Source organism: Clavelina lepadiformis, chromosome 1 (assembly GCF_947623445.1).
Source record: "Clavelina lepadiformis chromosome 1, kaClaLepa1.1, whole genome shotgun sequence".
Lineage (NCBI taxonomy): Eukaryota > Metazoa > Chordata > Ascidiacea > Aplousobranchia > Clavelinidae > Clavelina > Clavelina lepadiformis.
This window is the reverse complement of record NC_135240.1, coordinates 11,319,794-11,335,476: the sequence shown is the minus strand read 5'-3', so window position 1 is coordinate 11,335,476 and position 15,683 is coordinate 11,319,794. Positions and strand designations below refer to the sequence as shown.

General features: G+C 36.4%; 3 protein-coding genes across 3 annotated transcripts in view; 2 read left to right on the top strand and 1 right to left on the bottom strand.

The window, feature by feature from the left end:
- Positions 1–4,027, top strand: part of LOC143469164 (dynein beta chain, ciliary-like) — a 45,388-nt gene extending 41,361 nt beyond the window's left edge. Inside the window, exons 76-88 of the mRNA XM_076966752.1 lie at positions 66–182; positions 294–505; positions 663–811; positions 935–1,078; positions 1,162–1,373; positions 1,460–1,564; positions 1,673–1,759; positions 2,001–2,120; positions 2,187–2,578; positions 2,771–2,920; positions 3,009–3,132; positions 3,339–3,492; positions 3,612–4,027. Coding sequence (XP_076822867.1) covers positions 66–182; positions 294–505; positions 663–811; positions 935–1,078; positions 1,162–1,373; positions 1,460–1,564; positions 1,673–1,759; positions 2,001–2,120; positions 2,187–2,578; positions 2,771–2,920; positions 3,009–3,132; positions 3,339–3,492; positions 3,612–3,835 — 2,190 coding nt within the window. The 3' untranslated portion in view covers positions 3,836–4,027. The remainder of the gene's footprint in view (positions 1–65; positions 183–293; positions 506–662; positions 812–934; positions 1,079–1,161; positions 1,374–1,459; positions 1,565–1,672; positions 1,760–2,000; positions 2,121–2,186; positions 2,579–2,770; positions 2,921–3,008; positions 3,133–3,338; positions 3,493–3,611) is intronic.
- Positions 4,028–7,689: 3,662 nt separating this feature from the next.
- Positions 7,690–8,630, bottom strand: LOC143462908 (uncharacterized). Its single transcript, XM_076961225.1, has 2 exons — positions 8,517–8,630; positions 7,690–8,417 (listed from the first exon to the last, which is right to left on the bottom strand). The coding sequence occupies exon 2, from the start codon at positions 8,190–8,192 to the stop codon at positions 7,701–7,703; it is 492 nt and encodes a 163-aa protein (XP_076817340.1). The 5' UTR covers positions 8,193–8,417; positions 8,517–8,630; the 3' UTR covers positions 7,690–7,700.
- A 2,533-nt stretch (positions 8,631–11,163) lies between these two features.
- Positions 11,164–15,022, top strand: LOC143449175 (growth hormone secretagogue receptor type 1-like). Its single transcript, XM_076949274.1, has 9 exons — positions 11,164–11,278; positions 11,353–11,472; positions 11,663–11,792; positions 12,406–12,534; positions 13,495–13,634; positions 13,890–14,020; positions 14,128–14,253; positions 14,489–14,627; positions 14,950–15,022. Exons 1-9 carry the CDS (start codon positions 11,193–11,195, stop codon positions 15,020–15,022), a joined length of 1,074 nt encoding a protein of 357 aa, XP_076805389.1. The 5' UTR covers positions 11,164–11,192.
- Positions 15,023–15,683: the final 661 nt, after the last annotated feature.

The following is a 15,683-nucleotide window of genomic DNA, read 5'->3' as shown; positions in this document are numbered from 1 at the left end:
CATGCATTTATCATGAACAAGAAGTTGTTGGAAAAAATTTGAAACACGGTTCTTCTGTTTTACAGGTCGCCTTTCAAGTCCTCCAGATGCGAGGAGATTTGGACGCAAAAGATCTTGAGATTTTACTCCGATTTCCAACCAGCCAGCCTATGACTAGTCCGGTAGACTTCCTTTCAAATCAGGTAATTAAAAATCTTGCACCTAGTGTAGTGAAGATACCGAAAGCATAATTATAACCTAAATAAAAACAATGTTCTGGACAATTTACAAGTTTTATTTTAATACAATTTTAGTCGTGGGGAGTAATCAAAGCGATGTCGATGCTCGATGAATTTCTCAACCTGGATCGGGATATCGAAGGATCTCCCAAGCGCTGGAAAAAGTTGGTGGACAGTGAGGCGCCTGAAAAAGAGAAACTTCCCCAGGAATGGAAGAACAAGCCTCTCGTTCAACAAATGTGTATACTGAGAACTCTGAGACCGGATAGAATGACATACGCACTGAGGTACTCTGTGGCTGTAGGAAGGACAATGTTAAAAATCTCCGTAGAGGCAAACATTTAACGATAAACTTCCACGTTAAACCAAAGAACCTTTTATCAAATAGTTACTTTTTTGGTTTGATTCAAACTTGGGTTGTCGTTAAATTTTTTGTGTTTACAGCAATTTCATTGAGCAACAATTGGGAGCCAAATACGTGGAAAATCGTGGTATCGAGTTCATGAAGACTTTTGAAGAGAGCTCTAGAAGCACCCCTATCTTCTTTGTATTATCTCCCGGCGTCGACCCTCTCAAAAATGTTGAGAGCTTAGGTGGGTAAAATAAACCTTATTATTATGCCAAGTTGCCTTTGTTATTTAGTTATGCCAATGTTTATTATTTGTTTCTGTTGAGACAATCGACTCATACATTTTACTAAGGAAACACTTTCACAGGTCAGAAACTTGGCTTCACTCACGAAAAGAATAATTTTCATAGCGTGTCCCTTGGTCAGGGCCAAGAAGTTGTGGCCGAACAAGCGCTTGAAGTAGCCGCCAAAAATGGACACTGGATCATCTTACAGAACGTGCATTTAGTCGGTAAGTGATCGTTCAACATTTTTGCATTCCTAGAACCTTCTCTTTACTACGGTCAACATATATAAAATTTCAATATTCATTAGCAAAATGGCTTCCGCGTTTGGAGCAAGTTGTGGAAAGAAACTCGGAAAACGCCCACGACGACTACCGCGTGTATATCAGCGCAGAACCACCACCTACACGAGAGCAGCACGTCATACCGCAGGGAATTTTAGAGAACGCAATCAAAATCACGAGCGAACCACCGACTGGTATGCACGCCAATCTGCATGCAGCCCTTGACAATTTCAATCAGGTTAGGCTTCATAACTTCACGATTTTGTGAGCAGATTTTAAGTGTGATTCATATCCTTGTAACGCTTCGGGCTTTTTGTCAAATAGGATACCCTGGAAATGTGCGCTCGCGAAACCGAGTTCAAGTCGATCCTCTTTTCTCTCTGCTATTTCCACTCTGCTGTTGCTGAAAGAAGAAAATTCGGACCGCAGGTATGAAAATACTGAATTATATTTATAAATATTGATTTTTTTTCTGCAATATATGACTTGAAGCCGGCTGTAATAAATGAGAAATATGATTTCTATTGTTGCAATTAGGGATGGAACCGAATTTATCCATTCAACACCGGAGACCTTACCATTTCTGTCAATGTTCTCTATCAGTATCTGGAAGTAAATCCAAAAGTAAGTTAGTTTTCACAATTAACTGGCAAGAGACGGTTTCCTAAATTGTGCATTTTCTTCGAATTTTCTTTTATTCTCATATTTGGTCGAATAATTTACTAACTTGCCAAGCAGTTTGTTTCAAGCCCACAATCTAACACGCTACAAAACGGATCGTAGAGAATTAACGTAGCATACTGTTGCAAATAGTCACTACAAAACATCGTTATATATATGTTATAAATATCGTTGCCTGGAACAGGTACCATGGACAGACCTTCGTTACTTATTTGGCGAGATCATGTACGGAGGACACATCACTGACGACTGGGATAGGCGCCTTTGTAGAACCTACCTCGAAGTTTACATGGACCAGGAACAGGTTAGCTTCATGAACTTGCTCTCACAATCCCAAGAGATCTTCAATGAACACTGACTCTTTTTTCAGCTGGACGGAGAGTTGTATCTTAGTCCGGGATTCCCAGTTGCCCCAAACATGGATTACAAAGGATACCACAGATACGTTGATGAGATGCTTCCTCCTGAAAGTCCGATCCTCTACGGCTTACATCCAAACGCTGAGGTCGGCATTTTAACCGTGATATCTGATAACCTTTTCAAGACGGTCCTCGAGATGCAGCCTAGAAAAGGAGGACAAAGTGGGGATCGGGCGACTACCATGGAGGAGATGGTGAAGACGACTCTGGATGAGATTACGGAAAAGCTTCCAGAGGAATTTGTGATGAGTGAGATCATGGCAAAAACTCAGGAGCGATCTCCCTACATCCTCGTCTGCTTCCAAGAGTGTGAGAGGATGAACGCTCTTCTTCATGAAATAAGGTAAAAGACCTGTTTTCAAATATAGGCTTTTAAGTTTCTTAAGGCAAATAAAAACATCTGTGTCTTAATTTCACTCATTGCAGTTCTTTGTTAAGTGTTTTTACTGGATGTCAAAGGAAATTCGTTTGTTTTTGTTTCTAGTTGAACATTGTCGCCATATTAGGTTAGTTACATATTGTTGTGTTTCCGCAGACGTTCCCTCAAAGCACTTGATCTCGGCTTGAAAGGCGAACTCACCATCTCTGCTGAAATGGAAGAAATACAAAACGCTCTCTTTCTGGATAAAGTTCCTGTGTCGTGGTCGAAAATCGCCTACCCCTCTGTGTATAACCTTGGCATTTGGTAAATAAATGAATTTTTTAAGTTACTTCACAATTAACACTATATTTTCGTTATAATGTTGAAATATAAAAATTGCATTTTATACTAGGTACGCTGACGTACTCTTACGTTGCCGTGAACTTGACACGTGGACCCAGGATCTGGTGTTACCTGCTGTGGTATGGCTGGGTGGTCTTTTCAATCCTCAGTCCTTCTTGACTGCTATCATGCAGGTGAACTCACATAACAGTTGCATATTGGGCGCCGGTACCGTATTGTCCCATGACTGCGACTAATTACACATGCGTACCTGTGATACATTTGGATCTACGCGAGTATGCGATAATTTTTGAGTCGCGGTCAAAAAGTTACAGATTGTTGCATTTTGAACTAAATTAAAAGCATTTGTATCACTGTGTATGTCGTTGTTAACAAACAGAGCATGGCGCGGAAAAACGAATGGCCGCTGGATAAAATGATTTTGTCAGTCGAAGTGACCAAGAAATCAAAAGACGACTTCAGTCATCCACCCCGCGAAGGAGCTTATGTCCATGGTTTATTTTTGGAAGGAGCAAAATTGGACTTACAAACCGGTGAGTGACACAAAAACGATCACTGCTCTCTTGTTGTTAAATGACATTTGCACTGAAGACATGCTTGTAGTTTAAACATGAAGAACATTTGAGTGCTTTATCGCTGTGCTATATTATAGGTCTTCTAGCCGAAGCAAAACTGAAGGAACTAACTGCACCTGTCCCTGTTATGTTTGTCAAAGCAATTCCGGTGGACAGGCAGGAAACGAAAAATGTCTACGAATGTCCACTTTATAGGACAAGAGAGAGAGGTCCCACATTTATCTGGACATTCAATCTTAAATCGAAGGAAAAGCGGTCGAAGTGGATTTTGGCCGGAGTCGCGCTTTTGCTTAGCGTCTAAGTCGAAAACAATTTCAATCCAACTCACAACCTATTCTGCAATATTTAACAGTTAATAAACACTATCGTGAAAATGTATATTTTGTAGCACCTTTATGTAAGCAGTTGCACTTTTTGTGAAAGTATTTTTTAAAATTTTTAAAAAACACTCTTTTTTGCATGTGTATAAATTATTAATAAAACAACTTTTATACTATATAGTGTATTAATTTCTGTCGCTGAAAGTTATTTTTCGGATTTTATTATCTTTGATCTAATACCGTTAAAAATCAGTTTCGAGGTTAAGTATACTATTGCACAACGATATACATTAGCGAGTGTAGCTGCGACGAATGTGACATTTTATTGTGTAAACCTAAAACTCGCCTGAAAAAAATTTCGAGTTCCCGCTCTAAGCTATACATATTACGAAAGAAGGAGAAGAGTTTCTGTGTTTATGTTTACATTTAATCTTAATCAAAAAAGAAAATTTACTGGTATCCAATATAGAATAGCTATAGAAATTATTGGCAAAGTAAAACTCACTTCCATTTAAAAACTTGCTTTTATTTCTGTTAACTTTTTGGAGTTTGCGCCAATCAGCAAAAAGGAAATTTTGTTATAGTTTTCGCCATATTTTCGCAAATAATTTGCAGTTTTCACAAAGATTTTACACACTTTCTGCTCATATATTATTTACCGAGTAAATATCAATTGTACACTGATTTCCGTTAACAAAAACCATTTTGCTTACTTTTACGACTAAAAAACATAAAAAATACTCGAGCTGTAGAGTTTGCACTCGTTTCAAGCCTGAACATTACATACCGTGATTTGGAAAATTTTAAAATCATTAATAATTAGGAAGGAAGCTTCTCGAGATTTCTCAATTTTAGAAATCCTTGTCGTGTAACTTTAAAAATGCATGAGGGAATAAAAAATTTGTGATATACCATCTTATATACTCAGAATTTAGAACAGATTTCTATACAATTTCACCCACGGAAGAAGATTTATTATCTTACAGTCGGTCACGAAAACAGTCGGTTTAGAAACAAGTTAGTTTGAGTGAATGTCATGTTGTTTACCAAAGCACCAACCAGTGAGGTTATGTCAACAGCTGCTTCTTACACAAACTTGTCAAGTACGTACAAGTAAGTCTTCATATAGCTGATTAGGCCTACTTAATTTTTTGCCATTTATTCAAGCGTTATATTTGAATAATAATCGGAAATTATCGTCTTGCAGTTTCCAGTATCTTTAGTTTAGTGTAGATATATCTGCTACCAATGTACAATGTACTGTTCAATTAATTCTTGTGACGCTGTAATGTACTTTAATATACTATAAATAGTTTTGTTGACGGATTATATTAAGATAATGTACCTTTATGATAGCTTAAGGTAAAACAATGTATACAGCTGTAGGAGGTGTAGAGTTGGCTTTTGGATAGAACGGGAAACATGCTATTTATCTGGATAAGTGCGGTGAGCTAGCAAACACAAAATACTACACATTTAGGGAATTTGCTTCAGTCCTCCAGGAAGCAACGTGCCGTGAGTTTGTTAGTGTTATGTGTTAGTCCAGTTGCATCACACCAAACAGTTATAGCTCAAGATATGACTTTATAGACCTCTAGATCCACTTTGCCAAAGCGAACTGCAAACAATGGATAACAATAAAGAGATCATTAAACTTGACATGTACGACCAATTTCAAGTGAAAAAAGCTGACGCTGCTACAAGTGCATGTACTGTACGAAGCAAACATACTGTTGATAAATATTGAACATGGAGACGACAAAAGCCAAATATCTAATCAACAAACATAATAAATATATGTGTGGCCTGCAAAGCTAACTACATATAGATATTACGTTAACTTACAGAACACCGTAACATACGCTGCCCCGGGTAAACATGCAATGCAATTTGCGTTTCATATGCTAGTCTTAAAGTCCAAGGTCAACACTGGAGACTCCAGCGAGTTATTCTAGCCTAAAGGTTCATTATTTTCACCAATATCACTATACTTATGTTTTATAGATATAAGGCTCTGTTGTTCTTTCTCATCATTTTAGTTTCTTCACCAGAACATAGACCTTGTCGAGTGCTTTGTGTAAATTTAAATGTAGGTTAGATTGTATTAAATACAAAACTATGCTGATTAAAAAACGTTACAAACTTTTTAATTATCCAAAGTATATATTTCAAACAAACACCAGCAATTGAAGTCAGTAACAAATATAGTGACCGGGCAGCACCCAATCGAAAAACGCAGGCAAGGATGCGAGTTTGTTTCAACCTGAACAACTTACAGCAGTAGTAAAATAGTATAATACTTACAGATACGGTATGCTAATGGCAGCAATTACAGCAGATTTTAAAAAGAAATTACCAAGCCTACATAGAATGACCTAAACGAAATAGAAAAAGAACTCGCAATGGAACTCAAATAAAAGAAAACTAAAAAACGTCATCACAATAAAGAAACAAGCTGAAATAGTAGTAAATTGGAAAACACAAACGACTAGTTCTAAGTGTCTACTATAAACTGAAATGCAAAAGATAACAAAAAAGATTTCTATACGCAATACCAAGGAAGGCCACTTTCCAACAAACGAAATCAATCGGTTACTTTATGCAGCAAAAACATCCCATTTGTAATGAAAATAGTGTTTTAAAATGCTAGGTTTATTCTGTTTTAGCATAAAAATCAGAAACGTAGTCAATTCATACATATCAACCTTAGGTTTGTATCTAAACCGTAACACTTTTTGCAGTTTCCGTATTGTTGTTTTTAATTTAACAACTTCTTATAAAAATGAAAACTTTTTAATGCAGTGATACTTTGAAGTTCAAATTAGGTTGTTTGACATAACTAATGTCCCCGGGACATCAGCTCTGCAACAACCCGTCACTTTTACGATTATTTTACAACTTGCATCTATTGGTTTACTATGTTATAGCATTAGAAGATTAAGTTTAGGTCTATAGCCTGAAACACAGACATTGTACTTGGTAATTTCACAAAAAAGCTTTATGTATCCAGCAAACGTGCCAGTGAGTACAAATACATAAATTTCCGACGTAAAGATTGAGGAGCTGCAGGTGACAGGAATTAATGAAGTATATTTAAGGAAATCCTCGCGGGTTGCTTTTGGTATTTTCAATGAATTGTAGATATATTAAGGTTTTAATGTTAATTTGATAGTATAGGATACTCGATCAGTTACGTGTTTAAAAAGAAATAGATCAGGCAAGTTACCTACTCGTTCTCGCTGCCGATCTACAAGCAGTGGTGGGATTCAGCCGGTTAGCACCGGTTCGTGCGAACCGGTTCTTGGAATTTTAATGACTTTCGCGAACCGGTTGAACCAGCGTATTTATAGGTCTATATATATTGGCCCCGGGTCAATATGGCATGCTGCTAGTGAGCGAACCGGATGTTAAAGTCTTTCAATCCCACCACTGTCTACAAGTATTCCAATTTGGATTTAGTTGATGAATGCTGGAGCTCTTAGAAACATGGTTGATTTAGTTTTGGAACTTAGGGGAGGGTGGGGTAAAGCGGACCACCTAAGGCTTAATCGTTACAATTCACTGATTTCACCAAAACATTTGACTTGTTTGTTTTGAGAGTTAACTCTAAGGTATTTCGCTAATTTTTGAAGTGCCTTTTTATTGATTGCTTGCTTTCTTACATAAAATTTTTTTGATTTAAAAGCACCTCCAATATTTCACTTTACCCCACATGTGTGGGGTAAAGTGGACCACTGTAAGTTTTGAGTAAACAAGGCAATTTGTTCCACATCACAATCAATTTATTTACAAATTGTCATCATAAGCGAAGTAGTTATGAAATTAATCGCAGTTCACCATCAATTTTTAAAAACATAATTCACAAATAAAGTTGTCATCCTCTTCATTACACCCAGAGCAGGCTTCATGCGCCCATCGCATGCATTTGGAGCACTGGATCCACCCATCATTCTCGGATGATTTGGAATACAATTCGTTGCAGTAAAAGCATTCTGCATCTACGTTGTTATCACTTTCATCGACTGCGTCCTTCTGCTGCATTGATGACCTGGAAACCTTAGCTTTCTTCATAGAACGCTTTTTCGATGAACTTGTTTTACTGCTGTTGCCAGATACCGCGGATTGGCTACGATTCGTTGCAGCCAACTGCTTCTTGTATGGTGAACTGGTTAAAATAGCAGTTGCACCTCTCTTAGACTTCCTCCTTTGGCGAGTGTGAGCTGCTTTCGGCATAGGAAGCACTTCAACAGGACTTATAATTGTGAAACTGGAATTTGCATCTTCAGGAGAGGACGGTTGGGCTACATCTATTGGCTGTGCAGGTAACGATTCAGGCATCTCGGGAAGACCAGCCGCATCTAAGCCAATATTTCTGCCATCACACAAGTCAATGCTAGTTGAACTAACATTAACGGAGTAAGATTCGGTGTTGGTTGGAACAGGATCAATAGGAATATCAGTAACATCCGATGGAGCAACCACTGGTCCACTTTACCCCCACCCCTTGGTTACTATTATTTTGACTGTTGGCCAAATTTTGGCTAGTCAGTAAGCGGAATGAACCTATGTAATGCGTACGTGATACAGTAAAACTCCTTTCTACCATTCAACCAAACTTCTACCTTATGCATGTAAAATAAAACCTAAGTTACAAAGACATACCTTTCAATAGATCAGAGAGTACAAAAAACGAATTTCGTGCCTTTTCTTGCCTTCTTTTCAACGTAACCTCAAATAATGGCGTCTGCAACCACGTTATGTCATGCTTCACTAAACTTAGTGGTATCCGCGCGGTTAAAAAACTTTATTAAGAAAATAAGAGGGGTGTGCCACTTTACCCCGTTGGTCCGCTTTACACCACCTTCCCCTACAGTCCAACTAAAAGTGCAAAATAATTTATAAGCTAAAATTGACTGGACTGTAAAGTAATATCTCAAAAGCCAAGGTTTGCCATTATAATACCAAGAAACAAAATTACTTTTACGGCGATCAACTTATACCAAGACTCGATTTGTGCAAGTATTAATTGCCTACATTAGTTTCAACACTGACAATTGGAAATACCATAACATCAGTAAAAAAAACTTGCTCAGGTTTTACAACAGACTTTTAAGTGTTGGTGAAACGTTTTTTCTTTACAACAAACATGCTACTAAAAAAGTAAGCGCAGCAGGGTATTTTTAAAGTTTTGTTTGAACAGTTATGAGTTTTTATTGCGCGATTTTAAATGTATAGTAGCCTACTTTTTCTGCAGTAGTGCAATTGCAGTCACGCTGGCATACACAACTAAAACTCAGCCTGTGTAAAAATAGGTAAGTTAATATTGTTATAGCGTTGATGTCAGTTATGTGTATCTTGGAAAGTTGTACCACAGGATATGCTGGCATACTGGCTTTAAAACGAGATTTACTTCGCAACGCGTTTCTGCATTAGGCTGTTATTGACTTCGCTGGGCTGTCAGGCTGGTATGATTATGTAGTTCATGTTAAGATTATACCCGATAAAAATGCAAGACAACCTTCTAACCTGTTTACCTATAGGCTTAAAAAAAAGTATTTGTACATTTTCTAAACGGCATGGTAGGAAATGTTATTTTCTGTTATAACTCACATCAGCAAGACAAAATACTGTAACCACTTTTACTATTTATCGATATCGATTAAGACAAGCTTTGCAAATCTGTTAATCCGGAAGCACGTATGCCAGTGGTGTAGGAAGAAGTTAAAGTTTTAAATATGATAAATACAAAAAATTCTGAAAAATTACAATGTCTCTTTAGCATTTACTACAAAATTTAAGATTGTCTAACTATCCAACATTAACAAAAACTGTGTGTGCTTAAGAACGCCAGATGACTCAGCGAAAGATAACTGACCTAGAAAACCTTCTGCATATTTACATTATTTTCCTTTCTGGCTTGGATTAATCTATACCACCATCTCCTATACCAGGGATGTTCAACCTTTTATTATAGTGGGCCGCATTTTCACATGAAATAATTTAATGCGCCGCAGAACCTACTAAATTTCAAGAAAAATAGATGAGTTTAACTACTTTAACAACATCAGTCATCATAGTATTTTGAGTAAAAAGGACTAGCGGGCCGCACAAAAATATCAGGCCGGCCGCACTGTAGCCCGCGGGCCGCAGGTTGGACATCCCTGTCCTATACCTTCAGCAAGCGCTCATTAATTGCTTTGTTACGCCTAGGCGTCTTGACGTTGTTCGTTGATATCGTAGTTCTACCTACGTGCTGTGCTGCTTTGGGGACGTTTATTGTTTTCAATACGTTAGTTAACTAGTCCGCTAGTTAACTGCAGGTTTGTTCGAACCAGCATAAAAAAATGATGACATATACACACTACACAGTAACGCAGATAGGAAAAACGTTTCAGAGATGCTACCTTGAAAAAGCATTGAGCTTGCTGTGTGGAACGCAAACCACAACATCTGAACTTCGTAAAATTTCAATCAACAAACGTGAAAGTGTAAACCGATTTATCTTTAACCGACTGTAACTTAGGATTAAATTTAAAGTTATGCTACTCTCTGCACACGAAATTCCATAACAATATATAACAAACACCATGGTGATTTCTGCCTAAGCAGACTACTTTCAAGAAATATCGTACCGTATAAGTTACTGATTTTATTTTGTTTTCGTTATAGCTAAATTTTTGTAACTAATATAAGCGCTTTTCACTTTCTTGAAGGTTGATTGTTATGATTTCACTTCTTAGGCACATGGTGAGCTTACTTAAGTACGTTACTTTGGCCTAAGCTCTACTTAAGAATAACTTAGAAGAAGTACTCATAGACAAAACTACTTAAGTATAGCTTAAGTAGAAGAACTGTACTTAAATTTAACTAAACCTATTTCGTTGCTGATCACCACTGGATTTCAATAAATGTGATGTTGTGAAAAGGCGAGCAAAACGCGACAAAAATGACACGTTTGCACATTGTCCTCGTATGCAACAATGAATACACGTGGTGTGTATTTATTGTGTGACAACAACACTCCGATCAAAAAACACAGCAGCGAAAATGCTGAGTGAAAACTATGCTACTAACACACTGAATTTGCGACAAGTGACATGCGAATTCTATACGAAGACACATTTGCGTCTGAAAAAAATTTTTTTTTTTGATTCGATGATACTTGCAGACTTCGTCGTCTTCGACGTCTGAAAAAATGTTTTGATTTTGTGGTGTATCATATTTTTTCCAAATAAAATCTCTATAGTTTACTGCCACAAAGCTTTCTTTAAATATAATTTCAAACTTCGACTCCCAATCAACTAGAAAACAGCACTAGGTATAGCTAAAGTAAGAGAGATGTCATTATTTACTGAAACACCAACCAGCGATGCTTCTTCATCCACTGCTGCTTCTTACGTAAACTTCACAAGTAGTACGTATAAGTAAGTGTTTAATGTTCATAGCTTATACTAAATTTTTGCGATTTATTCAAACGTTATATTTGCTTAATTTTAAGGCCGGTATTTGGCGGAACTGAAATCGCAATCACGGCTTCGATTATGTTTCCTCTTTTCATCTTTGGAATTATCGGGAATGTGTTGACCATCGTCGTCATTTACCGATCGCCGAAATTGAAGTAAAATTTATCTATTGTTTTCTTGTGTTAAAGCACGTTTTCTTCATATTTGACAAGTAATATAAATGCAGTTTATGCACCAATCACGTGATGTGAAAAATGTATATGCTATGTTGCCATTAAAATATTAGAACAAATAAGTTACACTGATTAACAACAAGTATTAAAGAGAGACAAAACTTTACTTTAGGTCAACGTTCCACTACATCATCCTCAGCATTTGCCTTTCTGACCTTATATCAGCAATTTTAAGTCCTCTTTATGTGTACCAACGCACTTGGGGTTTTCTATCGTGGGACATTCCAAATTTCTTATGCGGGGTAATACTCTGTAGGCAAAATGCGTATGCGACTTGTTGGTCGTCTTAACTATGCTACAAATCTAGTAAATAGGAAATACTGTAGTTTAAATCTATATAAAAATCGCTTGGTTATTGTCCGTGCGTAATTTTCACCATCTTGTCCTAGTTTGATGAGCGGCGTGATATTTTTCAAAAAAAGAAGTTTGAAATGATTTTTACACTTCGTGCTTTTACCACTATTTTTATGCATTTGAAGTCTTTTTTCTGGTTAATTTTTTTTACTTCTGCGTTACTATAAGTATAAAGGCGTTGTAAAATCTATTACGTAATGAAACGTTATAAGGTAACTAACTGATGGCAACGTTTAGATTTTTATCCCCTGTTTTTTCCTACCAATAACTTGAAAGTTGAAACAGACTGGTTGTTCCAAATTGCAGGGGTTAGCACAATGAGAGCAAGTTTATTCGTATTATAGGCCTACTTATATTCATGTTAAATCTGCTACTGATGATTAAATCTGCTTTAATTGGGTTAATTGCAGCAATTTGGTACATCTTCAAACTTAAATTTTTTTGATTATGGGTTTTTTGACTTGGTTGGCAAACCCTTTACGACTCTATAAAAAATTGCAGATATTTTGGGGTGGTGATAATTTTACATCTGTGGCAACGTCATTTCATATATTATTGTTTGCTTTCTTCCGCTTTATTTCATTAATGTATCCACATCGATTCAAACGAATCACCAGCAAACATGTAAAGGTAAGACGGATATATACCTTATTTTTTTGATGAATTAGCGAGACCGAACCGAAAAATAAATTGTGAAAGTTAAACAATGACCTTTATTTAACTAGTTTATCACGAATTTATATTGCATATATAGCACCGGTAAACAAAAAGTTTTTTTCTTTGCTGCCTGAATTGTTGGACCTACTTTGGGGTATATTTGCAGCACCGATTCCAAAAATGTAATCAGTTTTTTCTCATCAACTCTAGTGTTTGAGATACTGTATATCTACAGTTTGGTCAACTACTTACTGTGGCCTATAGGACTACCCTGCTGCATCATGCCTTTTATGCCGAAGCGTCATTAATTTTGCAACAGGAAATTAACAGTAAATGCAATGAGGTAGTTGAATGGTTTAAAAGCTACCAAAATTTTAAGTTACTCAGTTTCAAAGTTATATTTCAATTGCTGCCAAATCCCATAGTGCCTTCATATTCAGTGTTATCACTTGCTAACTATCACCTACTAGCGGGTAAACAAAGTATTACCCATGTTTTCTCTGTTTGTGAGACAGTAGAGCAAGAAGTGAACACTGGACAACAAAAGAATGGGCTTCGAGAAATGAAATGAAAGTAGGTGAGAAAAACGTTGTTAATCGATCTGAAAAATGGACAAAAGTCACCATCACAGGGGGTCACCATATCTCATAAACTAAAGCTGATGGAAAAAAACAGTCATTTTTGGAATCAGCGCCCCAAATAGGCTATACCCAAAAATAGTTCTAACATACCAGGTACCGAATTTTATGTTGACCAGTGTGATCTATATTAGAAATTTCCTTATATGCTTTGGCAATCGAATCAACTGTTACAAAAAAGCATTCTTCTATCTTTTTAGTCATCATTTTTCCTATAATTTGTAGGTAAAGGTTAAGCTAAAATATATAAGTATAAGGTATATTTATGAAACCTACAATATTAAACCGAATTTAGATCATTCTTTTGGTCGTTTGGATGATTTCTGTTGGAGTGGGTGTAGTTCCATTCGTAATCATGTTTGGTGTTCGTGAAATAGATCGACGATTTTACATCCCCGCACGATCATGGCCGTCCTGCACGGTATACGAGGAAAGGCAAGTTGTACTCGTATTAAGTTACGTCTCTTGCTGGTAGCTAAAACTTGTGTTTTTTAGTGATTTTTGTCTACGCGTACTTTTTTAACCGATCTCAAATTTTACAACAGATCCACAATGTACATTCTTGATTTGAAGCTTAGACGTTGATATTACAAAGCTTTGAAATATATGTTTAAAAAATTTGGCTAAATATAAACGAAGGCGCTGTGCCCTGTTATATCAGTTAAATAAGTAACTGGTGTAATTTTGTAGAGTTCCTATGATGTTGATGTACTCGAAAATAGGATATTCATTATTCTTCTACATTCCCATGATCTTGATTACTGTTTTATCGCTTAAAATTGCTTGGTTTATTTATTCGCGGAAACGACAGAGACGTGAAGGTATACCGAGACCGGTGCTCATATGAAGACTTTATACTGTACATCCAAATTCAAGTTTATTCGCCGAAAGATTTTTTGTTAATCTATTCCTTCTACTTAATGTTCAGCAATGAAGAAAAAACCTCAGAATGAAAACTCAAATGAGCTGAAGCAGCAGAATAAAGAAAAAGGAGCAATTCTGCAACTTTTCTTGATTGTTGGATCATTTGCACTGGGATATATCCCGCATACTGGTAGGTTCCTAAGTGTTCCGATCAAATAACCTACATTTTTCTTTCTTTGAAGCACAATATTTTATTGGTAATTTTTTTTGATATGAAGTATGGTGGACTTTGAATGTCATCCCTAGTCTTGCAAATAAAGAAACTGAGATATTACTTCAAAATAGAAAAACGGTAACTAAAATCAAAGCAGTTTTACATACGGCTGTGTAGTTTTAATTCTTGTTTTATTTATTTTAAATGAAAGCCTACCACATCTACGTAAACACGATTTTGCCATGGACCAATTCTGAAGTATATTTCCAGTGGTGGTTGGGCCAAATCGAATATATCACACTTCGGGTTAGCGAATGCCTCAATCCTGTTTTCTACAACCTAGCTTCACCGTAAGTACAGCACTATGTGACACGATGCTGGTTCTTACTGCAATTGAAGAAAAGCATAAATATATAGTTACCAAATAGAAACGGCAAGGGAAATTGACACGCGTTTCTATGTTATTCTATTGTATTCATAATACTGTAACCTTCTTAAAGTAACCTACTGCAACCTGCTTACTGTAAGATTAAAAACCCCTTTGATCATCAGCCGAAATTCTAAGTCCGATTACAGCAGAGGTGGATAAATGCATTTTAAGCTGTATCATCTGGTCTATAGCCTTATGTGTAGACATATTCTTTTTAAAAAGTCTTTTTTCAATATTAACAGAAAAATCCGAAAAGAAACAAAGACAACTATCAAACAGATTTGCGGCGATCCGTTATCAGCAGCATCAAGCTAAAACCAGTTTCCGTTAACAATGTTGACAAGGTTACAACAAACAAAGCAATGTGAAAGAATCTGCTCGCCAAAAAAATGAATCACTTTACTTTGTGTCTTGCTTTATTTCTCTGAATCGAAGTATTTGCAGCTTAAAGTTTTATTGCTCTTATATATGATTGCAAATTTATGGTCTTTTATAGCGTAATTTAAGAAAGGACTGCATTGCATGTACGTAAATCAAATGCTTGCAGCTTATATTTTAAACTAATAGCTTTGTACTATAACTATAAAACGAGGCATTTTCATTTGCTGTTTTCTGTATACAACTAACATGACAAATGGTTTGTACACATTTCGCAAAAGTGTTATATGAATTGATTGGAACACCATTTCCTTGACCCGAAACTGCTGCCATTTCGGCTTAGATTTTTGTTGCTTTTTTCATCTTCAAAGCTATCAAAAACATGTTGATTGTTACCGTTATTTTGCAATCGCAATACAAGTGAGTGAAATATATACCTGTAGGTTATAACAAAACAATGAGCATAAATTGAATTGCGGAAAAACGGAAGTTATCATTATCTTTAAACCATTGAATCAGTTTGTTGCTGTGTTTTATCTCACCACCTGATGCTGTGTCTTGGCCACATGTAAAGATGGTATTAGTTGTTTGGTGCAAA

What these genes read in the sequence shown, in the direction of transcription:
- LOC143462908 (XM_076961225.1), bottom strand. Translation starts at nt 8,192, where the DNA reads ATGCCTGAATCGTTACCTGCACAGCCAATAGATGTAGCCCAACCGTCC.
- LOC143449175 (XM_076949274.1), top strand. Translation starts at nt 11,193, where the DNA reads ATGTCATTATTTACTGAAACACCAACCAGCGATGCTTCTTCATCCACT. An exon ending in TCACCAGCAAACATGTAAAG is followed by an intron (nt 12,535 to 13,494) that starts GTAAGACGGATA and finishes AACCGAATTTAG; the next exon opens with ATCATTCTTTTGGTCGTTTG. An exon ending in TGCACGGTATACGAGGAAAG is followed by an intron (nt 13,635 to 13,889) that starts GCAAGTTGTACT and finishes GTAATTTTGTAG; the next exon opens with AGTTCCTATGATGTTGATGT.